We start from the raw sequence: 26170 nt of genomic DNA, 5'->3' as shown, positions 1-26170 counted from the left end.
GCACCGGGCTCCTAACCCACACCGCCAGGATGCACAAGTGCGTGCTTCCAAAATAAACTTCCATCGGAGCGGGGAGGAGGAGAGGAAAGAGTGCAGACTGGGATCTGAATCCAAATGAACCCTCCTGCCGCAACATCTTTGTAAGATCTGCGGGTCCGGGCATGGTTGAGTGGTGAACTAAGTGCTGAGCGGAGAGCAGCTTTGCAACGGTTCAAGTCTCTCTCTCTCTCTCTCCCCACAATAAAAAGAGACTTGACCCTTGGGGAGGGGGGAGGTGGACTGAGTGTGTGCGGGGTCGGGGGGGGGGGGGGGGGGCTGATTTTTGCAGTTTGCTGCTTCACTTTGCAAGAGGGGCAGCGAGGATTTGGCCAGGCTGGGTTTTGCTCTCGCATCATGTCCAGGATCCCCTTGCAATGAGTGGGGAAATCAACAGGTACCGAGGCGGGATGGAGGTGCCGGCGCCTCTGCTGCTCTGGCTGCTGCTGTGGGCTGGGGCTGGCGCCGTGGTCAACCTGAAATACTCGGTGATGGAGGAGGAGAGAGCGGGCACGGTGATCGGGAACATCGCCAAGGACGCCGGCTTCTCAACTTGGGAGCAGAGCGTGCCCCTGTTCCGCGTCCTGTCCAACTCGGCGCCGCATCTGGTGGAGATCAACCCGCTGACCGGGCTGCTGGTCACCAAGCAGAAGATCGACCGCGACCTGCTGTGCCGCCAGAGCCCCAAGTGCCTGATCTCGCTGGAGGAGATGGTCAACTCCATGGAGATCTACGTGATCAAGGTGGAGATCCTGGACCTGAACGACAACTCGCCCAGCTTCCCGAGCGAGCAGATCGAGCTGGAGATCTCGGAGACGGCCAGCCCCGGCACCCGCATCCCGCTGGAGAGCGCGTACGACCCGGACGCCGGGCAGTTCGGGGTGCAGAGCTACCAGCTCAGCCCCAACGAGCTGTTCGGCCTGGAGATCAAGAGCCGCGGCGACGGCTCGCGTTTCGCCGAGCTGGTGGTGGAGCGGCCGCTGGACCGGGAGCTGCAGTCCCACTACAACCTGCTGCTGACCGCCCTGGACGGCGGGCAGCCCCCCAACCTGGGCACGGCCCAGCTCCGGGTGCGGGTCATCGACTCCAACGACAACTACCCGGTGTTCGAGAAGAGCGCCTACACCGTGTCGGTGCTGGAGAACGCCCCGGCCAACTCGCTGGTCACCCAGCTGCGGGCCAGCGACCCGGACGAGGGCACCAACGGCCAGGTGGTCTACTCCTTCAACAGCTACGTGCCCGAGCGGACCCGGGAGCTCTTCCAGCTGGACCCCCGCACCGGGGGCATCACCGTGCGCGGCGACATCGACTACGAGGAGGGCAGCGTCTACGAGCTGGACGTCCAGGCCAAGGACCTGGGACCCAACTCCATCCCGGCTCACTGCAAGGTGACGGTCAATGTGCTGGACGTCAACGACAACGTGCCGGTCATCACCCTCTTCTCGGTCAGCAGCCAGACGGTGGAGGTGAGCGAAGCCGCCCCCCCGGGTTATGTGATCGGTCTGGTCCGCGTCTCCGACCGCGACTCCGGCGCCAACGGCCGGGTGGAGTGCAAGCTCCTGGGGGACGTGCCCTTCAAGCTGCAGGAGTACGAGAGCTTCTACACCATCCTGGTGGACGGGCAGCTGGACCGGGAGCAGCGGGACCTCTACAACCTCACCATCCTGGCCAAGGACGGCGGCTCGCCCTCCCTGCAGGCCACCAAGTCCTTCAGCGTCAGGATCACGGACGAGAACGACAACCCCCCGCTCTTCTCCAAACCCTTCTACCAGGTCATCGTGCAGGAGAACAACACGCCGGGCTCGCACCTCCTCTCCGTCTCCGCCCGCGACCTGGACCTGGGCTTGAACGGCAGCGTCTCCTACCAGATCGTCCCGTCCCAGGTCAAAGACATGCCCGTCTTCACCTACGTGTCCATCAACCCCACCTCGGGGGACGTGTACGCCCTGAGGTCCTTCAACCACGAGCAGACCCGCTCCTTCGAGTTCAAGGTGATGGCCAGAGACGGGGGCAGCCCGGCGCTGGACAGTAACAGCACCGTCAGGGTCATCGTGCTGGATGTCAATGATAATGTGCCGGTCATCACCGCCCCGCCTCTGGTCAACGGCACCACTGATGTCTACATCCCCAGAAACGTGGCCTCCGGCTACCTGGTCACCGTGGTCAAAGCCGATGACTACGACGAGGGCGACAACGGCCGCCTGACCTACGAGATCGCAGACGGGGCCAGGGGCTTCTTTGAGATGGACCAGACCAGCGGCGAGATCCGCACCAGCAGGAACTTCGGCGAGGGGGCTGACACCAGCTATGAACTGATTGTGGTGGCCCAGGATCACGGCAAACCCGCCCTGTCCTCCACCGCCCTGATTGTGGTCTACCTCTCCCCTGCCCTGGATGCCCAGGAGTCATCGGGCTCCCTCAATCTGTCTCTCATCTTCATCATCGCCCTGGGCTCCATTGCTGCCATCCTCTTTGTCACCATGATCTTCGTGGCGGTCAAGTGCAAGAGGGACAACAAGGAGATCAGGACCTACAACTGCAGGGTGGCCGAGTACTCCTACGGGCAGCAGAAGAAACCCAAGAAGAAGAGCAAGATCAGCAAGAATGACATCCGGCTGGTGCCCAGGGACATGGAGGAGACTGACAAAATGAACGTGGTCAGCTGCTCCTCGCTCACCTCCTCCCTCAACTACTTTGACTACCACCAGCAGACTTTGCCCTTAGGGTGCCGGAGGTCGGAGGCCACCTTTCTAAACGTGGAGAATCAGAACTCGAGGAACACGACTGGAAACCACGTGTATCACACCTTCACCAGCACCCAAAACTCCCAACAGCAGCCGGATCTCATCATCAATGGCATGCCCCTTCCTGAGGTGAGTGCCCCCTGACTTAATCTGGCATTGTAGAGGCTAGTACGTGACCAGCGCAGTTGTATGAATGAGTTCACCCCCATCTGTTGCCCCCCCCCCCCATCCCCGGTATTGACAAAGAGCCTAGGGTCGGTGGGGAATGTAAAAGGTTAGTTGAGTCTCTTCATCAAACAACTTGGCACATTTGTGGTTGCCGCTTAAATGCTTAAATGAAATAACCTACAAAGGCAATTAGTTCAAGGGCAGTTAGGGATGGGCAATAAATGCTGGCCCAGCCGGTGTTGACCACATCCCATGGATGAATAATGGAGAAAATAAATTTAAAAAGTTACGATTAAGCAGCAACAGGACTGCTGGTCAGTCTAATTCAGCAAACTGGTTTTAATTCAGTGGTGTGGAATGCACAGTCTGAGAGGGTGCTGGGTGCAGATTCAATCTTAACATTCAAAAGAGAAAAGGGAACACATTCCACCGCAATGAGGAAAATCAGAGGTTTTGGGTTAGCTGGATTGCCCCAGCAAAGAGCTTCTACAGGCATGAATGGCCTTATTCCGTGCTTTATCATTCCCAGATGCTGGAGGAGTGAATAGTTACGTTCCATTTCACTTAATTTCACCAGAGTTCTGAGAAATCATTGCAGGCAGCGATGAGCAGCTGCATTGTAACGCTGCAGCTCCTCATTTGGCTTTGTTGTGGGTATGAAAATGGGTTTACGTGCCGCTCAAGAAGTCAGTGAAACAATGGAATAAGTGGTTGACTTTACAGAACTAATTGACATGACACTCCACATCTGAGAAGCGATTACCCTGCCTCTAGTCATAATGTGGGGCTGGGTCAATGGGCTGAGTGGGGGCGGGGGGGGAGATGAAGAGCCATGTGTGGGGTAGAAAACCCCTTTGAGGTGTTTCAACCCACTGGTTTGCACTTCGAGCTGTTCGGCAGTGCATGCTGTTGGCACTGCATATTCAGTTACGGTTGGATGTGAAATTGGAGGCGGGTGATGTGAATAATAAGGATGTTAAAATGAATCATAAATATCGCAAGGGAGAGGCTAACATGGGTTAAATGTTAAGAGAAAAGTCAGTTCATTAAATAAGCACTGATGAACATCGGGAGTTGACAAAAATGAGAAAGGAGAGACACTGGAGGAATGAAAGAAGTTCAGAGGAGGGGAAGGAATTTTTTTTTAATACAATAACGGGAGGGCACTGAAAGTTACTGAAAAAAAGGACAGATTGATGTTCCCTGTCTCCGTTCCCAAAAGGAACATAGACAGCAAAAGTGAGCTTCCTGTGAAGTTATGACCTTCTAAAAAGTTAAATTTAAAAAAAAGGAGAATCCAAGAACACAAAGGCAGAAATAAAAGTAGAAAATAAATACAAGTAAAAATATACATCAATATGGCATCAAACAAAAGTGAAGGGAAATATTAATAACAAGCATTATAAATATATCGTCAAAATAAATGAGACGCTTTGTTAAAATGAAAGCAATGTTTCTTCCCTGCATTTTGCAACAGTTCTCAATGGAACTGAGTCATTTAACGCACTGAAAGCTTTGTGAACAAAATTTTTCCTGGACTGACAAAATAGTTTCAATTCTTATTGAAATAGTAGACAGCTGCTTACTACAATAAAAACATCATCCCCCCAGAAAAGAGGACTTGTTTGCCATTGGCCCTCCAAGGGACAAACTAGTGCATGCTGACAATCTAAACGCTCGCACTTCATTCCCACAGCTACCTAAATTGCTGAAAGCAGAATTACGACCGGTAAAAATGCATGGTTCTGCAGCTGGATTGCCTGGGGAAGTTTTGGAAGCAGAGAGAGAATGTTGATGGTGTTTAGAAGGCAGTGGGAGATTCTCCCCTTCGCAAAACATGCCTCAAATTGAACCTTATTTCTAACTGGATCTAATTGTTTTCTTTCACCCTGAACATGCAGGCAGCGTGTCACCCTTGTGTGTCAGTTAAATAATTGATTGAAAACTCAAATTATTCAGTGGGCAGAAAAAAAAGACTTGCTGAATGTAATGAATATGATCTGTGCAAAGGGAAGATTCAACTCTTCAGAGTATCGACTGCTTAATTTGAAAAAATAAACTAAACTAAAATTCTAATGTTAAATATTAGCAAAGAAAATTGAATAAATTCTTAATATTCTTAATTTTATGTGTTCTGCAATGTAGTGAATGGGAAAAATAGAGCTACAGTCATTCTCAAAAGATTGGGTGCATAATCAGGACTTTAGATCCAGCAAAAGAAGCGCTACAATTTGAGTTTCTGACACAAAACTCATTCTTCCAAGATAGTATCACTGAATATCAATAGTCATGATTGGGTTCCATGTTCCTACACGCATCATTGACCATTCTTCTTCCACCAAGCCACCCCCTGCTAAAAACAATGTTTGAATTACCTTAAGAGATTCTATGCTTACACTTGACATCAACAAAGCGCCAGCGTATGTGAGAATGTAGCCGCAGAGTCAATGGGACTCAGCCGCGTTTGGCCCTAGCAGCTGCTTTGCTGTGAACTACTTAGCCCATTTTCTCTTGATCCGCCACGATCACTGTAATCACAATAGCCAAAAAGAAGGCAGCATTGATTTTACATCCTGTGACGTTGTGCGACCCCTATTGCCTGGGCCACACACTTTCCACAAGCTCACTCTTTAATTACTTGGTAGCATTTTAGTTTGCTATGTAACTCACTTGAGAAAATTTTCACGCATTGTATAGGAATTAAAGTGATTTGAATTTTCATTTGTTATGCCAAGCAATATGTCACACTTGTTCGGCTCACTGAAATTTGAAAATTGCAGATTTCCTCTGGTGCAGAAAAGAGTCACAATTTCACTAGCCAGTAACCTTTCCCGACAGGCAAGAAATAGTTAGTTGCTGTAGTGCAGTACATTATAATGCATGGCATCGTAACAGCTTGAGTAAAGGATGCATGCTTCAGCTGTTAAAAGTACCAAGTGCTGGTAATGCCAGAGTACTATTACATCACAGGTTGGTGTGAATCCACTTAATACCACACCTCTGCTGACCTCTTTAAACTTAACCACGGTGCTGTGGCAGGAACTGAGCAAAGATCAGCAAATGCCTGGTGGGAAAAGAATAAGTATTGAACTGGTGGGTTGGGATGGGGGTTTGGGCGAGGTAGGGATAGGGGCTTGGATGAAGTGATGATGGTAAAGCCTCCACCAAGTCTCTCCTAAACACTGTCTGACACAATAAGAAGTCTCACAACACCAGACTAAAGTTCAACAGGTTTATTTGGTAGCACAAGCCATTAGCTTTCAGAGCGCCTCTTCTTCATCACGTAAGTGATGAAAAAGTTACGCTCCAAAAGCTAGTGGCTTGTGCTTCCAAATAAACCTGTTGGACTTTAACCTGATGTTGTGAGACTTCTTACTGTTTTTACTCCAGTCCAACGCCAGCATCTCCACATCATAGATACTGTCTGCCACCCAGACATAGGCATTGTTGGCTGGGAATTAAAGACACATGCCATTTTCTCTCAGATACCAGAAAAATGCACATGTGAGAAGGAAAGGGGAAAAGCAAAGACAGCAAATTGGGTAAGGGTGGAGAAGTACAAGGAAGATGCAACCTTCAAATAAAGTTCTAGTCTCAATAATTTAAGTTTTTAAGTATCTTGATAGTTGCTTCTAATGTAACTGAATTACAAACACCAGATTCGAATGAAGAATGAATTAATGAACAGATTACCTAGTCAGCATCAAAGTGTTATTTCTGAAGTTTGCTGAGTGCAAGTTTGCTGCTGCGCATCTTACTTTACAACAGTGACCATATTTCAAAATACTGGAAATCTGAAATAAAAGCAGAAAATGCTAGAAATACTTACAGGTTCTGGCAACATCTGTGGAGAGAAAGAAACACATATTGTATTGGTAAAATATATTATTTAAATGCAATGATAAATGTAAAATACTGCAGATGCTGGAAATATGAAATTAAAGCAGGAAATACTGGGAGAATGCGTTGGCAACATCTGTGGAGAGAGAAATAAGGGGAACTTCACAGAAACGTCATTGCAGTGTTAATGTAAGCCTTACTTGTGACTAATAATGAAGCTTTAAAAAATAAGAGTTAACATTTCGAACCTGTATGACTTCTTCAGAGATATTCTACTTAAATTAAGTTTTCAGCATCCACAAATTCGATTTAAATGCAAGTTTTTCTTTAACTTTGATTATGCTAGTCACAGAACACTGCTGAACAAACTAACAGTTGTTACTGATGTAATGCAGATTTGTGCCATCATGCAGGCAAGGGAATTATTTAATAAATACCCAACTAAATAAGCGGTTTTAGATGAGACAATACAGAGTCATTATTTATGGTAACTTTTGTATTTCCCTGATAGGTATGTTGTATAAATTATGACCTTTTATGTAGATGACCGAGCATTAGTTCAGGTTCTTTAATGCGCTTTTTAGCTTCCTGGCACTGTAATCTGAACCATTCAATCTGAAGATTTACTGCTGAGATTAGATTTCAACTGTTTTGTTAAAAGAAGGTGCTGCAGGCATGTTCCAATTATCATTCATCAAGATAAGGTAAAGGCCAAACTCTCACAGGAATAGGCTGCAATGCAGGTTATTGACCCATAAACAGCTATCATTGAATCCATTGTCTGAATTACCCTGGTGGGGGCACATTCCAAAAGGATTGGAAAGGTTACAAAAAGGTCCGTGAAGTTCACTAATGTATGGAACACCCTTGGAAAGAATGTGCATTCTTTACTTTTGTGCCCATTGTTGTCTGAATGGCCACCTTGGGTGTTTGTGTGATCTACATAAAAGCTTGGATCAGGCCTGACTTTTTACCATAATAATGGCGCCCCTGTTAATGTCATGCTGAGGGCAAGTTCTCATCAAAGCTGAGACTCTGGACAAAGCAGGAGTGCTGCTATCATCTTTAAACCATTAAAGAGGGGAATAAATGAAGATCAGCACTCAGGGTTTTACATTACAACAGTGCAGAAGACTATTCTCTGGTGCCAGTTACATTTCTGCCTATAAACAGCGTGAGATTTGGGGTAAAATCAATGGAAGGACTGTGAGCCTGCTGCTGAATGAAGGCCTGCTTATTCTGCGACATTAAATGGTGATGAAATCCAGTCCCAGATGTTTGCAGTTGTCCTTATGTTATACCCCAGAGCCTCAGATGCCAGCAGAGGCCAGTGTGTGATCCAAATGTTAATGGAAAGGGAGTCAAATAGCTTTGAGTAGCCAGATTGGAACTAAAACAGCCAAAAAACCAGCTTATGATTCCCCTGATGGGTACAGGGCTGCTATGTGCTGAAAAGATTGCCAGAGTAGAATTGACAGCGTAATTTAGGTATATGTAAAATTTGTTGGTCAAATATATAGGGAATTAGCTGCTTTTTGCCTGTTTTCTGTCTCTGATTATCAGTGGTTCACATGTAGCTTTTGGCTACATTTAAAAAAAGGCAATCCTTTTGCGCTTAATTGATTTCATCCCTGGTAAGAAGAATGTGTTTTACATTGTGACACATTTCCATGTGACAGTCCGTATGTTGAAAGGTTCTGCGTTCTACTTTATAGCTGGGATTACACTGGTAACTCTCTTATCACACACTCCAATTTCCATTAAACTTTTATTTAAAAAAAATGCTTTGGAAGTCACTGGAATCTCAAATGGTGTATGGGATTGTGTTAGAATGTGAAACTGACTTGAGTTCCTTCTGCCAGTTTTGCTATGGTGAGAGACAGCAGGATATAGCAGATTATGGAGTCAAGGATGGGCAGGATGTTTCTCTAAGGGGTGTGAGATAGAACTGAAGAAGTAGTTGCCTTATACAAGCCAGTTATAAGGCAGTGGTGCTGCTAATATGAGACTAGCCACCAGCGCCACAGCAGCCAGCTCAAAGCAGCATTTGGAAAAGGCTCATCGCAGGTCATCTGTCCTTTCTGTCAAAACATAGCCCAGCGGGAGAGGTGAACAAGAAATCTCGTGTGAAAAGGAACTTACTCCCATTCTGTTGTTCCACATGTAAATAGTAGCCTAGATGTGCCCAGTAGATTGATTGCACCAAGCGCTCTGTATTACTGAGATTGTGCCGTTGGTAACGTCTCCTCAGTGCATCAACTAGTAATCGTTTAGCTTGACCTTTTCAACATAGGGAGGGGGAAAAAACAGATCTGCCAAAACAAGAGTGCATCAGGGCATTCCTGACACTGCATTGTTAAAAAAAGATAAACCTGCAATATGGAAGCGGCAACAGGTTTTTCGAACTTTGCCTGTTAACTGATTCCGATCCATTAAGTAATCATGGAAAGAAAAATGTACTTTGCCTTGGGGATCAATGGAAAATAAAAAAAAGGGATTGTCCTTACTGAGTAATACTGCACACTTATTGAAAGCTCAGTAACAAGGGTGGTATTTGGTGTTGTCCTGCCAAAACTGTGGAAAAGCAACCTATTCTGAACATGCAGCTCAAGGGAGAGTTACATCAAAATACATCTGAGGCAGTAATCAGTCGAACGCAGGTACAATTTAGTGTTTAGAATTGACCTGTGTAATTTTACTTCAGTATAATTCATGCATGAGCAGCAGTTTAATTCTATCACTGGAAAGGTCAGGTTTATTTCGTGTGGGTGGAGTTCAATATATCTTCTCTTCAGGTGATGAACCAAGGGTGACGGTGCCTCCATTTGTGTTACTCAGGATCAACCACTAGGAGGTGCATGTGAGCTGCCTGGGGGATGGCTTTCTTTTACATTCTCTTTTGTCTGATCTGCCAAGAAGCAACTGGTATTTTCTTGGTACTGTGGGCCTCAGTAATTAAGGGTGAAGTGGAGGCGTGTGGGGGAGGGGTTCAATTTATGAGTCTCGGTCTAACCTCTCTCCTTCATTAGGCACCCCTTGAAACAACCTGACCTCTTTGACCAATCTTGTTATCATCTTCACTAATATCTCATTGTGTAGCTCAGTGTCAGATTTTGTTTGATAATGCTCTTGTGAAGTGCCTTAGGGAGCGCTTTACTAAGTTAAAGATTTTTTTATTCGTTCATGAGGGCACAACAGCACAGTTGTTAGCGCTGCTTAGAGCACCATGGGCCCGGGTTCAATTTCGGCCAGGGTGACTGTGTGGAGTTTGCACGTTTGCCACATGTTTGCGTGGGTTTCTTCCGGGTGCACTGGTTTCCTCCCACAGTCCAAAGATTAAATGGATGGTAAATGTGTGGAGTTATGTTGATAGGATGGGGGGGCAGGGGTAAGACCTGGATAAGATACTCTGTCAGAGAGTCAGTGCAGACTTGATGGACTGAATAGCCTCTTTTGCACAGTAAGGAATCTACGATTCTATTGGCACCACTGGCTGGGACAGCATTTATTGGCCATCCCTGATAGAGAGAGAGTCAAGCACATTGCTGTGGGTCTGGAGTCACATGTAGGCCAGGCAGTAAGGATGACAGATTGCTGCCCCTAAAGGGCAATAGTGAACTAAGTGTGTTTTTACAACAATCGACAACGGTTTCACTGGCAGCATTTAACTTTTAACCTGCCATGGTGGGATTCGAACCAAGGTCCCTAGAGCATTAGCCTGGGGATGGATTATTAGTCCAGGACAATACCACTTTGCCATTGCTATATGAATGTAAGCTGTTTTTCCTTGGCCCACTGTCTACTGAGCACATGTCCTTTTTTAATGATTTGCTGTTAAAAAGCAGACAAGAAAGGCACAAGGTCCTGTTACACAGTTTACTCCAGCCATAAGTGATGATGTGGTCTTCTGACCAATCTGTAATGTGCCCTAGTCAGTATTCATCCCTCAACTTAGATTACTGGGGTAGGGGGGGATATCTGGTCATTTTCACATTGCTGTACATGGGATCTTGCTGTGCATACATTGGCTGCCATATTTCTCACATTACGACAGTGATGGTGAAGAGCTTTGAGATGTCCTGATGAAAGGCACTATAGTAATGCTTTCTTCCAAAAAAACAATAGGAGCGCAAGCTGAGAACCAAGCCTGCCCTGCATCATAGAATTATGATGCAACTTGTGCATGTGGAAACTAGCACTTGGATGCATTGCTTGGCCTAAGGCACTTACAGAGCTATTGTTGCAGGTGACAGTACAGGATGCAGGTTCAGATTGGGGTGCCACAGTGGTTAGCACTGCTGCTTCACAGCGAGAATTCCCAGCTTGTGTCACTGTCTAGAGCGGAGTTTGCACATTCTCCCCATTTCTGTGTGAGTTTCCTCCGGGTGCTCCAGTTTCCTCCCACAGTCCAAAGATGGGCAGGTTAAGTGCATTGGCCGTGCTAAATTCTCCCTCAGTGTACCCAAATAGGTGCCAGAGCGTGGTGACTAGGGGATTTTCACAGTAACTTCATTGCAGTGTGAATGTAAACCTACTTGTGACATATGAATAACATAGGCCAGAGTATAGGTGGGGGACCATTGCCAAGGCCTGAATAAAGGGGCAGCTCATTTACATTTCACTGATCCAGCATGCCCCACGCAGCCCACACATGCTGAATCAGGGATGTGAAAAAAAATTCTTTTAAGAAGAGCAATTGAGTCAGGCCTGTGAAGTTATGGAATCCATTGGAACTCTTAACTTGGACGTGGAAGCTTAATAAATTGCTTGTATTGTGGGTCACAAATTTGAACAAGAGCTTTTAAAAAGACATGAAGTAACATGATTTCAGTAATTGATGGTGAGCTCAGTCTGTAGATGGAGGAGATAATTCAAAAGCCTTCATTTTACTGATGTCCTGCATTGTAAAGCCTAGCCACTACAAACCCAGTGTCTTTCATTAGATTTTAGTGCACAATAATGTGTGAAATGTGAGGAGAATACAGCTTGTGATCAAAGCTTCAGGCTCTACTTTTGTTAAAATATAACTGCGTGAGCAGGAGATTTGCATCGTGTTTGGTGCACTGAATTGTTAGACTGGCATTAATGGCAAACAGAAGGTTGTAACCGTAACACCTTAATGACAATAGTTAGGAATTTCACACTAATGGGTGAGGTTGAATTGCATTGTTGAACAATGGCCTGAAAATTACTCCTAGCAGTTTCCTTTTGGATGAATGCATGTTATGTTCCATTTAAGGTGCTTTTAGTCAAAAGAAGTCCAGCTAGGCTTGGTCAAAAATGCTTAACTTTCTTCTTGGGTGGTGGGGGCAGGGATTGGTGGGAAGTGAAGCTGAAGTCACCGCTAACATTGTAGCTTCAAAGTCACTGACAGAATAGAGGTCTGGAACTTCTGAAAATGTCAGAAGTACTCTGTTTCTGTGGAGAGAGGTTTTTGGATGTTTCAGGATGTTTATTTCTTGTGATTATGATTATTTATTTATGATTAATTTATTATGATTATCATTATTATTGATGATTATTTCTTATCAGAACAAGAGAAAAAATAAAGACGTGACAAAGTTTAGGCAAATACAGAAACAGAGGGTGGGAGAAGTGGGGGCAGAACAAAGGGGCAGATCTGTGAAAGAGTGGAAGGTAGGAAATATTAGGTGACTAAAAGGATAATGGTGTGAGGTAAATAGAGATGGTAATGGAACAAGGAGAGGAACAAAAGACAGGTCTAAGTGAGCTGTAGATGGGGGGAAAAAATGAGCCCCCAATGGCTGCTGTCTGAAAAATGCAGTCATGATGTGGATGTGCCGGCGTTGGACTAGGGTAAACGCTGTAAGCGTTCTCCAAGGCGGCCTTCACGACACACGACAGTGCAGAGTCGCTGAGCAGAGACTGATAGCCAAGTTCCACACACATGAGGACGGTCTCAACAGGGATCTTGGGTTCATGTCACACTATCTGTAACCCCCCGTGACTTGCCTGGGTTTGCAAAACCTCACTCACTGTGCTGTCTGGAGACAATACACATCTCTTTAACCTGTGATCAGTGCTCCTTCCACACACATTGTCAGCCACTTTAGGACTTGACCAGCAGGTTAGGTGTAAAGATTCGCATTCTAATCAGTAATCTCTAAACTGTCTGTGCTTTATATGCTCTGTCCGAGGCCAGAACTCTCCATTCACCTGACGAAGAGGGAAACCTCAAAAGCTTGTGCGTTTACTATCAAATAAATCGGTTGGACTAAAACCTGGTGTTGTCAGACTTTTTACTGTGAAAAATGCAGGACAGAGGTTTTGGCCTGAAATTATTAGTCTACAAGATTATGAGAGGCACGGACAGAGTAGATAGTCGGAAGCTTTTTCCCAGGGTGGAAGAGTCAGTTACTAGGGGGTACAGATTTAAGGTGCGAGGGGCAAGGTTTAAAGGAGATATACAAGGCAGATTTTTTACACAGAGGGTGGTGGGTGCCTGGAACTCACTGCTGGAGGAGGTATTGGAAGCAGATACAATAATGAATTTTAAGGAGCGTCTTGACAGATACATGAACAGGATGGGAATGGAGCGATATGGTACCGGAAGGGTAGGGGCTTTTAGTTAAGTCGGGTAGCAGGTTAGTGCAGGCTTGGAGGGCCGAAGTGCAAATTCCTATGCTGTAATTTTCTTTATTCATTATTCTTATTGAAGTCGATACTGAATCTGGAAAGTGTAAACTGCCTTTTTGAAATATCATGTTCTGGTCTTTGAGCTACATTGGAATATTGTAGGAGATCGAGGATAGGGGGATCAGTACGATACCAAGGTGGAGGATTAAAATACCAGCTAACTAAAAGCTCCGGATCATTCATTACCAACCCATAAACTGTATTTGGATGCTCCAATGTAGAGGAGGCCATGTTGTGAGCAGTGAATATGGTACACCAACTTGGAAGTACAAGGAAATTGCTGTCTCTCCTGGAAAGAGTGTTTGGGATACTGAACAGTGGATAGAGAGGGAGGTAAAGAGGCAGGTGCTACATTGCTGACCTTACATTGGAAGCTAGGTGGGGGACATTTGAAATAATTGTAAGTGAACCAGGGCACCATGAAGGAAGCTCACAAAATGATATAGTTGACTATATCGGTGCAATTTCCTGCTGGGATCGCTTAGCTCAATTGGTTGCTTGGCTAGTTTTATGATGTAGTGCAACGCCAATAGCATAGGATCAATTCCTGTGCTGGGTGAGGTCATCCATGAAGGCCCTGCTTTCTCAAGCTTGCCCTTGCCCAAAGTGTGATGACCTTTAGGTTAAATCATCAGTAGTCAGCCCTCTGTCAAAGGGGAGAGCAGCCTTTGGGCCTCTGGGACTAATGCGACTTTTTCTCTACTTCCTAAACCTGCTCTGAACTAAAAACTGTCATTATCTTTGCTTCTGATTTCCAACCTTCCTTATACATGCATTCATGTCCATCTCTGCCTCATCCAGTCCCTCCTTGCCATCTTAGTTCCATTCTGGGCAAAGGTTATTCACCAGTATCCTCTATAATCCCAATGACTCTTCCAGCAACCTTGACTCCATTTCACCTGTGAGAACTCTGTTCAGTTCTCCTCATGTATTCCAGCCCATTTTGATTGTTCTGAGGACATCATCTTCAAGTCATAGAATCATAGAATCCGTAAAGTACAGAAGGAGGCCATTTGGCCCATCGAGTCTGTACCAATCACAATCCCATCCAGGCCCTATTCCCGCAACCCCACACATTTACCTTGCTAATCCCTCTGATACTAGGGTCAATTTAGCATGGCCAACCAACCTAACCCTCTTATCTTTGAACTGTGGGAGGAAACTGGAGCACCCAGCGGAAACCCCCACAGATGTGGGGAGAAAGTGAAAACTCCACACAGGGAGTAGTCCAAGGCTGGAATTGAACCTGATCCCAGGTGCTGTGAGGCAGCAGTGCTAACCAATATTGAGTTCAGATCTTAACCTCTGCCCCATTTTCTTTGGATGGTAGTTGTTGGTAATGATTCTGTTGTTACCATTTACCTCTCTTCTAGACTCATCTTTTGTTTCTTTGTTTGTTCTTTACCACCCTTTGATGTGCACCATCATTCTGTTCATAATTTAACCTCTCCTCCCTTTCACTCTTATCACCAACCTTCCCTTCTGTTCTTCCAGCACAATTTTCTCTGCTGCTGTTTAAAACCCATTACATCTGTAATTTTTTCAACCTGAAACATTAATTCTGTTTTGCCCTTCATAAATGCTGCCTGACCAATGGGGTGTTTTTTGATTTTGTTGTTTCAGTTTTCCAGTAACTGTGCTATTTGCTGTTCCATTGGGTCAAAATGCTCCCTTTATCAAGTACTCCTTTCTACACAGTAAGTGTACAGCTGCCAGTCAACGTATAGTCTTTTTCTCTCTCTATCTCTATGGGCTGCACTCCTCAGTATAAAATGTCTTCTAAAGTAAAGTAGAAAGTTCATTTATTAGTCACAAATAAGACTTACATTAACACTGCAATGAAGTTACTATGAAATTCCCCTAGTCACCACAGTCCGGTGACTGTTCAGGTCAATACACCTTACCAGCATGTCTTTCAGAATGTGGGAGGAAACCAAAGCACCCGAAGGAAACCCAAGTAGACAACGTGCAAAGTCCGCACAGAAATGACCCAAGCCTGGCATCGAACCTGGGTCCCTGGCGCTGTGAAGCAGCAGTGCTAACCACTGTGCCACCCAGATTATTGCGTAGGAAACGAAACTCAGGCTGTTGCTCCCAAATATTTACGTATGGTTTTGCGCTTATAGACGAATGGCATACAGAACCTGAAGAGAACACAATTCACAAATCTGACATGGTGCTCTGAAGGGGGCATGGCACACCAAAAATCTGTTCTTCCTCAAAAAAAATGTTTTTGATTTGAATTAATTTATTATTGTCCCATGTATTAGTATACAGTGAAAAGTATTGTTTCTTGCGTGCTATACAGACAAAACATACTGTACATAGAGAAAGAAAGCAGAGGGTGCAGAATGTGGCGTTACAATCATAGCTAGGGTGTAGAGCAAGATCAGCTTAATATGAGGTAGATCCATTCAAAGGTCTAATGGCAGCATCGAAGAAGCTATTCTTGAGTATGTTGGTACGCGATCTCAGACTTCTGTATCTTTTATGCCATGGAAGAAGGTGGAAGAGAATCTGTCCGAGGTGCGTGAGATCCTTGATTATGCTGGCTGTTTTCCCAGGGCAACAGAAAGTGTACACAGTGTCAATGGGTGGGAGACTGGTTTCCATGATGGACTGGACTTCGTTCATGACCCTTTGTAGTTTCTTGCGATCTTAGTCAGAGCAGGAGCCATACCAAGCTGTGATACAACCAGAAAAAATGCTTTGTATGGTGTATCAGTAAAGGTGATCTAAAAAAATGATTGTTTAAAATCACCAAATAATTTACAGGTGAAAGTTCTTTGGTGACTTCAAGCTAAACCAAGCAATATTAAACTGACTCATAATGATGCGATGTATGAAAGCAAAAGCAGACACCATCAAGGCACAGTGTGAAAATAAGGGGTTTTTAGAGGAGGATCTTCAGTCTTTATCATTGAGACATAAATTAGATTGAAGTCATCCATCACACTGGGACACAATATCTAGAGGTGGAAAAGTCTCAATTCCTGTTCTGAACAGAGGTAATAAACACAGACTCTTTTAAACTCCATTACTTTTCAAGACACTAAATGTGAAGTATTTTCGCATTTTTACACCAGCAGTTGTTTCTTTTTATGAAGATCGACAATGCAAGGATCATTTTGAAGTGGATTCATAAGAATACATTTTCACCAATGAAGAAAACAAATCCTTGTGAAGCGCATAGTATAGTAGGTGTTGAACCTAAACTTTTGATTTAATTTAATAATAACAGGATGTTGCAGAACAGACAATGCTGCATTGCCAGTTGAGCAAAAAGAGATGTGTGGTAAAATTGTAGATCTGTTGTATATCTCACTTCACCTGTCTGTGTGAATGATAATTATAGGATCTCAACTGAAAATACTGCTTGCTTCTAATCTGTTTATCTGAAGAACTTTTTCTGTTGTGTACTGCATGTATCCAGGGTAAACCTATTAGCCTGACAATAATGACTCACTTAGATTAACCTTTTTATGACAATTATGCTACAATTATCGGGGCAGCTGCATTAACATCCTTTTCTTTTAAAAGGAGAGGCACGTGATATATTTAATAGCTAGTCTTCAAAATGGTTTGACCTGATTTTCTGGGTAGTTGCATCAAGTGAAAGAACATGGAGATAATCTGCCTTTTCAAAAAATGGAATCAGTTAGATGACATTTCAACCCAGATACAGTATTTGTTGATGGATGTAGAAGTTATCTAACTTAGGGCATTGAGGTGGCCACATAGATGAGGGATATACTGGGTCGACAACTGCTTCTCTAGCTCACAAATAGATGGGATCTTTTGCAAATAACAATGTGCTACAGTTTAAAATCTTTCTCCTTGACCAACCTTCTGGCCACCTCTCCAAATGTTCATCACAACTTTAGACCTGATTACTTTCTCCGAAGGCCTTTTATTGTGTTAAAGGCTCTGTGTTGGCATAAGTTTATATTATTATAAGCCATTTTTTGCAGTAGAATGGGACTACCTTATTCTTTTCTGTATTACATATGTATCAATGCAGATCACATGAGTACATATTAACCATTATAGTGTTTATATTAAATTATTTATCCAATGGATTTCATGTTTTCATCAGATTTTTATGGAGTTGTGTTTGTCTTATACAGCGTAGTTGAGGGCAGATGTTTAATTGCCTCCATTGGAGGGTGGCATGGTGGCACAGTGATTAGCACTGCTGCCTTACAGTGCCAGGGACTCGGGTCCAATTCCCAGCTTGGGTCACTATCTGTGTGGAGCTTGCACGTTCTCCCTGTGTCTGCCTGAATTTTCTGCAGGTGCTCCAATTTCCTCCCCACAATCCAAAAAAATGTGCTGGTTTGATGCATTGGCCGTGCTGAATTCTCCCTCAGCGTGCCCGAACAAGGGCCGGAGCGTGGCAGCTAGGGGATTTTCACAGTAACTTCGCTGCAATGTTAATGTGAGCCTACTTTTAACACCAATAAATGAACTTTTAAACATTAAAATCTATGTAAGATAAACAGATATGGGTTCCAGGAACAAAACAGGGAAATGTAGGTGCCTGATTCTGCTGATGGGTTGAAGCAGTCATGATGCTTCAGTGATGAGAGACTTGAGGAACTGCTCATGCATACTCTGCTCTCGGGGTATCTTCAGACTCAGAATATAACCAAATGCAAGATTCCCAAGTGTGTGAATGGGAGAGGTTGCCTTCCTGAAGTGAAAAGCTTTGTTTAAGAAAATTGAATCAGATAATTCGGAAATGCTGTTCAGTGGATTCACTTGGAACATAATCAACAGTATGTTCAACAAAGCAATGTGGAGTCAGTGGTGTCACCAGTTAGGTCTAGAATCAGTGATTCATTTGTTATCTTGGGTTTAATAAAGACTTGGAACAAAAATATAAAAAGCAGCTCATAAAGATGAAACTGCAGCAGCTATTGCTGTAGCGATGCAGTGCAAAGTGACAGCACCATTGGGAATAAAGAGTTGGTGCATCTTAGCTATTCAAGAAAGTGGTTAGAATCAATCTTTTGCCCAGGGAAGAATTAATTTACAATGGCATCTGCCAAAATATCCCTAATTGGTTTACAAATTTGAAAATGTACTGATTGTCACATATATATCTCTGCCAATATTTGGGAGGGACTGGTTCAATCAACATTAATTGGGCACTCTATCAGTTTGGCTTGTTCATTTTTAATTTTCTGCACAAATTAAGATGCAAATATATTTGTTTAGAAGTAAGAAACTTGTAATTCTAACAAAATAACTGAAGACTTGTGTTCAGCCTGTTTTATTGTGGGGATTTGTCCCCTGTTGGAATTAACAACAGTGTCCATGAAGCAAGCAAATGGCCAAAACCTTTGTTACACTATTTTTGCTATAATTGGACATCTAAGTTGAAAAAAAAATAGCCTTACACCTATTTGGAACTTTTCATGACCACCGGATCCTCAAAACCACTTGAGATGTATTCACTGATGTAATGTAGGAAACACGGGGGCTACTTTCTGTACAGTAAACTGCCACAAAATAGCAATGTGATAATAATCAGATAATCTGTTTTTATAATATCGATTGATGGATAAATACCATTCAGGGCAGCAGAGATAATTCCCTGGCTTTTCTTCAAAGTATGCCATGGAATCTTTAACATCCATTCAAGCAGGCATGTATGGCCTCAGTTTGCCACTTCATCCAAAAGTCAGCACTTCTGAAAATGCTGCACTCTCTCAGTCCTGCACTGGAGTAAACGGTTTGATTTTTATGTCAAACTAGATGCCAAACTGGAACTAGTTTTGACACAGCTTTGTGAAAGATGAGGTAGATCACAGGGATGAAAAAGCAATAACAATAAAATTAGAAAGTGAATCATTTAAAACATTGATGTTATGTAGTAAAGCCCTGGATCAGAGATAATCTTCACCAGTCTCTCAGTATTTTTTTACCTTCACCTGACTTGAAAGCCCACAGGCTATTACAAGTTGATTGGCATCAAATTCTAATTCCATTAAGAACTTTGGGATATTCGTGGTCCCTTTGGTCTGTACATCAGTGATTTCAGCTGCTTCAGTCAGGAGAGGTTAAAGTGACTGTTGGATTGTTATATCCAATGCATTTAATCTCTAGTTCCTTGCAGTAATTCATTCTTTATCATTTCATATACACAGTAAATGATATGTTTTCTGCTTAGCAAGTTGCAGCAATTAACCACTGTATTGGGAAAATAAATGAACAATCTCTTTGTCAGAGGATGGCCAAGTCACTCTGCATTGCTGTTTTCAAAATGGTGCTTTTTTGTCTTTCGACAAAACGCACAGGAAACATGCCCCAGTGAATCAATAGATAGGAACTGAATGCCCATTGTTACCAAGTGATTTTGCTGTATTCTTGGTTGAAGCTATCAATGCGAAGAGTCTTTTAAAAATATGAAATTTTACTCTGGCATAGTAGATACTAACATGTAACACACTCACATCAATTTTTCCCCCTGTTAGTTCAGGCATGAAGCCATTTATTTTGAATTGCCTAAACCAGCAAGGGTAGTTCCAAATGAAAGGTGAGACAGTGTAGTCAGAAACAGAAGGTGGGATTTTCTGGCCATGCCCACCCCAAAACGAGAAAATCTCACCTGAGGTCAACAGATCTTTGCATGGTCCACCAGCACCACACCACCACCGCCCCCGCTCCCCCCCCCCACCCCCCTGCCCCCCGCTACAATTCCCACAGCAGACAGGATGTGAAAATTCCAGTCAGAATGTTTCCAAATGATTGAAAGTAAATAAACATAATATTAAATATAAGGGATTTGGAATAGTGAACAAAAGAAATCTTTTTCACCTGAAGATTTTAATAGGTTGTGCTCGCAGCAGAGAGTGCACCAGCTTTTCAGAATGTGTTACATTGATGCATGGAAGAAAGAGGAAATGCAAGTTACGGGGAATAGAGCTGGAGCATGGTAAGAGGACAGCTGATTGTGTGAAGAATAAGCATCAACTTGGACTGGTTGGGTTGAACAGCCGATTTCTGTGCTGTAATGTCTATGGAATCCCATACAACTCTTTGTGTTATGTGTCACAGCTGGCAAATAGTCAACTCTTCTAAGGTTTGACATACTGTACTATTATACCATAATGAAAAGAACTGACATATCTTGTCAATCATTATAAATCTCACTGGCAACTCAAAACCAGTAATCAGATGCTCCTGTGTGTCTGAGATTCTGGTACAATGTGGGGACCTCTGCTTTTCCCACACACAAGACAACAGGTCAGTATAACCACGGCTCCCATTTACATCAGCACTGCAACTGTGGTTAGTCGTGCACCACTTCGGGCAAAACAGCTGAGGCATAAGCTGCTCAGAAACAACAGTTTTCTTTCACTGAGCAGACAAATGGTTGATTACTGCATGTATTGATTTTCCAATTGTAGTCAGCAGGCACCGTGGCCTAATGATCTCCTTTTCTCAAAATGAAGAACAAAAACTTGTGTGGAACAGGTTTGAACTCCTGATGCCTCCATTTTGTTTGAAGTGGTCATGTCATTCCGAAAAGCTGTCGCTTGAACTTTCTTCTCCTTTGTTTGACATCAAACACCCGCTGTTTGCAGGTGAAGTTGTCCTGAGGAAACTTCGCCCACATGGTTCCTCTTGACTTTTCTCCTCTGAAAGAAACAGGTTTGGCTACCGTGAATGGCGATCCCTTTTAAGTCTTTATTATCAACTTTAATCATTATAAAAGCAGAGATAAATGTTCTGCAGAGGCAAACAGCAGGGGCAAAGGCATAAAACCTGAGAAACATTCATTGGAAGTGAAAGGAAACCACCCCCCACCCCCCCCCCCCAACTGCCAACTCTCCACCTAGCCTTGGAATATTTTACACATTTAAGACAGAGCTTATGTGTATATCATCCCTTACACAAGTTTGGGATGTTCTGAAGCATTTTACAAGCAATTAAGTTTATTTGTGATGCAATCACTGTTGTAATGTAGTAAATAAAGTAAATGTTAAAAATTAGTGCACTGAAATTCCTCCTATATAGCCCATCGATGACTGCTAGCAGGTGAAGTATTCATAGATTTGTCTGACATGCATCTATGTGAATGGAGGAGTTAAAAGGCTCATGATAATTATCTCACATTACAGGTGGGAAAAATCCTCAATTTCCTCACCGTTTGGATTTGAAAAGCTTGTAAGTAATAGCTTTTTCCCCTTCCAACAGATGTGCCTGGATCACCCACAAACGAGAAATTCTAAGGCTTAAAATGCCTTTTGCAAACTGTAAATCTTTCAGTTTCTTAGAAGGTTTAAATAGCTTATCTGAAAGCCTTAGCTGAAACAGAAACATCAGAATGGTTGCATGCCTTAGAGGATTCTCTGCAACGTACCTAGAATTTGTTTAAAAAAGAGTGTAATCCGTGGTTTTTCTTAATGGAATCATACAGAGCAATTTTAAAATCATATTTGATTTGACACCGTCCCTTGTCAAAGTATGCTGGAGGCTCTCCAGTCTTCTTCCTGCGCAAGAGATAATTAATAAGTTCAAATCCATACTGAACTGAACACTGATGGCTGTATTCAATGAGCTACATTTAATGATCCCCCGCTAGTGGGTTTGAAGGTGGTGGTGGAGAAGGTTGGGGATGGTGGCGGTGGGGGGAGGGGGGGGGGGGGGGGGCGAACCATGTCACCTCAGCCCTGTCTGTCACAGACTCCTGGGGCACACTGGAGACTAGTCGTACAGTGACAGAAGTGTAACTAGCCCCACCACCATTCCTCCCATCACACCTGAATAACTGCGAGACTTCCAGCTTCACGTCCCCATACAAGCAGCCCGAACATTATCGCAACAAAAACAGGTAGGTATGCAGTAGAGTAGGTAAGAAAAGATGGGTTCCTTCTTCTGAGCACAATTTTCCCTTTGGTGGATTTACGACAGGAAAATAAAAGCTATGGACAAGCGTTCGTTCAACAAAAATTCAAATGTTATCCTTCATTGCAGCTGGAGCAGCAAGTGGAAATATGGTAACATCTCCCGAGGCAACTTTCCATCCTCTCCCTTTGAAGTCCGGCTGAAGACAAAAATTTCCAAAGAAGCTGGAAGATAATGCACTAATGTGACAAATGGACCACTTAACTCTTTTTGCTTGTGACGTAATTGGCTGCAGTCCAACCCCATTGAGGCACATTCCTACTGCAGGAATCAACAACAGCAACTTGCCTTTATACCATGCCGTTAATATAGTAAAATGTTTCCATGGTGCTTTGTGGGAACGTTATGAAACAAAATTTGACACCAAGCTACGCAAGGAGCTATTTGGATCACTCAAAAAATATAGAAGATTCTCACATTGGCCAATTCACGGGGTTAGCTCATGTGTTCTCATCCTGATAACATCCCCTAGTACTCCGTGCCAGAAATTGGTAGGGAGGTGCCAAGGTGCATTTAAATGGTCATTTAAGTATAATTTAAATTTCATTACTGGACTCAGAACTGAAGTCTTCAGGCCTGCTAGCATCCCCCCACCCTACCAAAGTGGTTCACTCCAGCAGGGATTACAATAGTAGCCCATTTTCAGGGAACAAGCAGCCCAACCTCACTGGAGTGTAAGGGGGGCAATCATGGCCCCCTCACTTCCCAAGGGCCAAAGTGTCAATGCCCAGGAGGCACCTTGGCTGTGCCAAAGGGGTAGGGCCTATGGCTGGCAGGAGCTGATGGGGACAGGGCCTAGTGAGGCAATTGGTTGGGATGGGGGGGGCGGTCTAGCTGCCATTCTGCTGTCTGGATTGATGGAGAAGGAGGGAGGCCAATATTGGGGTTGGTTGAGTCGGGTAGGGTTGTCAGCCTAGGGGGGAGGGTCTGGACTGGGGCAGAGGGGGAGGGTTGGGGTTGAGGGGTTGGAGATTGGAGCAGGCTGGGAGAGGGGGAGTTTGGGCTGGTCCGGAAATGGTCAGGGGGCTAGCAATCGGTCCATGGGGTGGAGGGGGGGGGGTCAGGGGGCCAACGATTGGGCTGGCTAGCAATCAGGAGGCTGGCAGTGTGAGGCTACTGCGCGTGTGCCAATCTTGGCAGTGACAGATCGGCGCATGCTCTGTGGCCCATTTAGGGGTAAGCTGTTGGCCTCTCCAGTGGGAATAGGCCCCATCCACTGATTTTTAGCATGATTTAGGGACCTCTGCGGTGCATCAAGTGTGGGAGATTCTTCTCTGAACTCCCACTGAAAAATCAGCGTGAGTTACCCCAGTTTGTTCACAGATTCAACACTTAGAATTCCAGCCCCCATGTTGTGTCCTTTATTGAATGATTGTGGCATTCAGCTGGGCAGCTCAAGCATCAGCTCCCTGGACACTAATGTCACAGACAAGTTCTGTTATAAGGAATTCATCGAAATTGAGACTCCAGTGGGGCAGCCTGCACAAGAACACTATTGAAGTGGCAGTGTGGTTAACACTGCTGCCTCACAGCGCCAGGGACCTGGGTTCAATTCCCAGCTTGGGTCATTGTCTGTGTGGAGTTTGCACATTCTCCCTGTGACTGCGTGGGTTTCCTCCAGGTGCTCTGGTTTCCTCCCACAGTCCAAAGATGTGCAGGCTAGGTGAATTGACCTTACTAAATTCTCCCTCAGTGTACCTGAACAGGTACCAGAGTGTGGTGAATAGGGGATTTTCACAGTAACTTCATTGCAGTGTCAATGTAAGCCAACTCGTGACTAATAAATAAACTTTAACTATAGTTCAGGTTTTTAGTATAGTCAGTTGTGTTATTGGATCAGGTTGTTATGGAGAGATTTGGACAGCTTTTGTTGCTGGATTTTGGCTAAGGGGAGATTGTGAGAGGACAGCGCAGATGAAAGGGAACAGGGCTAAGGGCTCTGGTGGTGAAAGGACGGCATCCTAAGGAAACCAGAATCTCAGTAGGTGCTCCTGGGCAGTCCAGATGCCTGCCTCCTTCCCTGATTCTTCTCTTCCTCTGTGCTCTTTTCAGTTGGCTTTCATATGCCTGGTGGTTCTGGGAGATGCAGCAGGCCAACAAGAACTTGGGAGACAAAGAGGGTTTCTGCCAAGTGGCTGACACTGAGGAACCAAGGCTTGAGAATGCTGATGTGCTTGTCTGTGGCATTTTCGGTGGCCTGTTTTCTACCTCCTTTGTCTGGGAGTGGTCAGATAGAAGAGAAGGGTCATCAGTATATAGGGTGTTATCTCTGAGAAGCCAACCTCAAGTCAATTCATGGTGGCCTGGAGGCAGCAGGAATAGTGCACTGCCTCAGGATGAAGGCATCATGGCCGTTGCAAGAAAAATGGCATTCACCGTCATTATGGTGTGCGATTGTCAAACACCAATCGTGGTTAATGAAGTGGAATCCTTTGTATCCTGTAAATCTCCCTATTAACATGCAGGATCCACAGAGCCATGTGCATACAGTTAATTATATTCTGCACCATTGGGAATCCTGCTACCCTGATGAAGTAATATGCTCAACCACAAGAAAAACAGAGAATGCTGGAGCAACTCAGTAACTCTGACAGCATCTGTCGAGAGAATAGAGCCAACGTTTTGAGTCAGGTTGGCCCTTCATCAGAACTAATGCCTGGCCATCCTGCTTCTCTCTGGTTACAGACAAAACAGTGAATTTGCTCCTCTTTGTATGCAGATCCTCCTGAACTTCTCGGATGTTTAGCTGGCAGCGATGAAACCACGATCATCTGGCCAAGAGTGTGCCTCAGCCTTTTGGCTAAAACCAAGCATCAAATCAAGCATAAGATGGGTGCAATGTCTTTTCAACCTCTCAGATGCGGCAACAGATGGAGAATTGGAAAATATTGGCAGTGTCATCTGCCCCTGTCTCAAAGGCACTGGTCACGTAGAAGCTAAGGGTGATAATGACCTTGAAGCCACTGGAAACACCCAGCTCTGAGAACACAGGTCCTGTTGAAGGAGGTGGTACTATCCTGTGACTGCATCCTTTTTTTTATCACAGCTGCTTCCGGCATTGTTGCTTGTGACAGTCGAGGTAGAAGACTGTCAGTGGGTTGGGACTTACTCTTCCTCTCCTTCCTTTCTCTCTACACACTGTGCTCCCTCATTTCTTGTCATATAGCAGACCCAGGGGTCCTTATAAGGTGTATCCTAATAAAGAGATGTGACAGGAGTCAGTGAGGGAATTCTACAGCACAGAATCCTCAGTAGCTGAAGTCAAAGCCATCAGTGATGGAATACTTGAAGTCAAGATTGTGCAAAAGGCAGAAATTGAACTCAGGGAATGTAGAATTCTTTTTCATCTCGGGCAGAAATGTGATTATAAACCAAAAGAGAAAATGCTGGAAAATGTCAGCAGGTCTGGCAGCATCTGTTAGAAGAGAAAAGAGCTGACGTTTCGAGTCCAGATGACCCTTTGTCAAAGCTGGAAGTGTGATTATGTTTCTGTTACTGCCAGTGACGGAACATACCCAAACAAGGGATAGCTTTGGTGACACAAATGCAGTTTTTTTTTAGCTGCCTTTCCCTTCTCCTAACTCCAGGGATAAGCAGCATTTTCATTACTATATTCTAAGTGGAAAATAATTTTGCCTTTGGCAGTAATATCACGATCCTGAATGAGAGGAAATTTAATTTGCTAATTATTACAGTGCCAAATGGTGCAGAGACGACCATGATTTGAAAAGTGATGCAAGCAAAGAATCACAAGTTTTATTGAACCACTTACGCCCCTGTTGAAGCAAAAGAAGGCAGGGGTCTGTTTG

General features: G+C 44.4%; 1 protein-coding gene across 2 annotated transcripts in view; it reads left to right on the top strand.

Annotated features, from left to right (window-relative positions):
• Positions 1–446: 446 nt before the first annotated feature.
• Positions 447–26170, top strand: part of pcdh19 (protocadherin 19) — a 121014-nt gene continuing 95290 nt past the window's right edge. For both annotated transcript variants that reach the window (XR_013886530.1, XM_080187725.1), the window contains exon 1: positions 447–2909. Coding sequence is in view for 1 of the 2 variants with exons in the window: in XM_080187725.1 (XP_080043851.1) it covers positions 447–2909 (2463 nt within the window). In the remaining variant the exon portion in view is untranslated. The remainder of the gene's footprint in view (positions 2910–26170) is intronic.

This window comes from Carcharhinus amblyrhynchos, chromosome 4 (genome assembly GCF_965287045.1).
Source record: "Carcharhinus amblyrhynchos chromosome 4, sCarAmb.v2.hapA, whole genome shotgun sequence".
Classification (NCBI taxonomy): Eukaryota; Metazoa; Chordata; class Chondrichthyes; order Carcharhiniformes; family Carcharhinidae; genus Carcharhinus; species Carcharhinus amblyrhynchos.
Note: the sequence above shows the minus strand (reverse complement) of the source record. Positions and strands in the feature narration are given on the sequence as shown.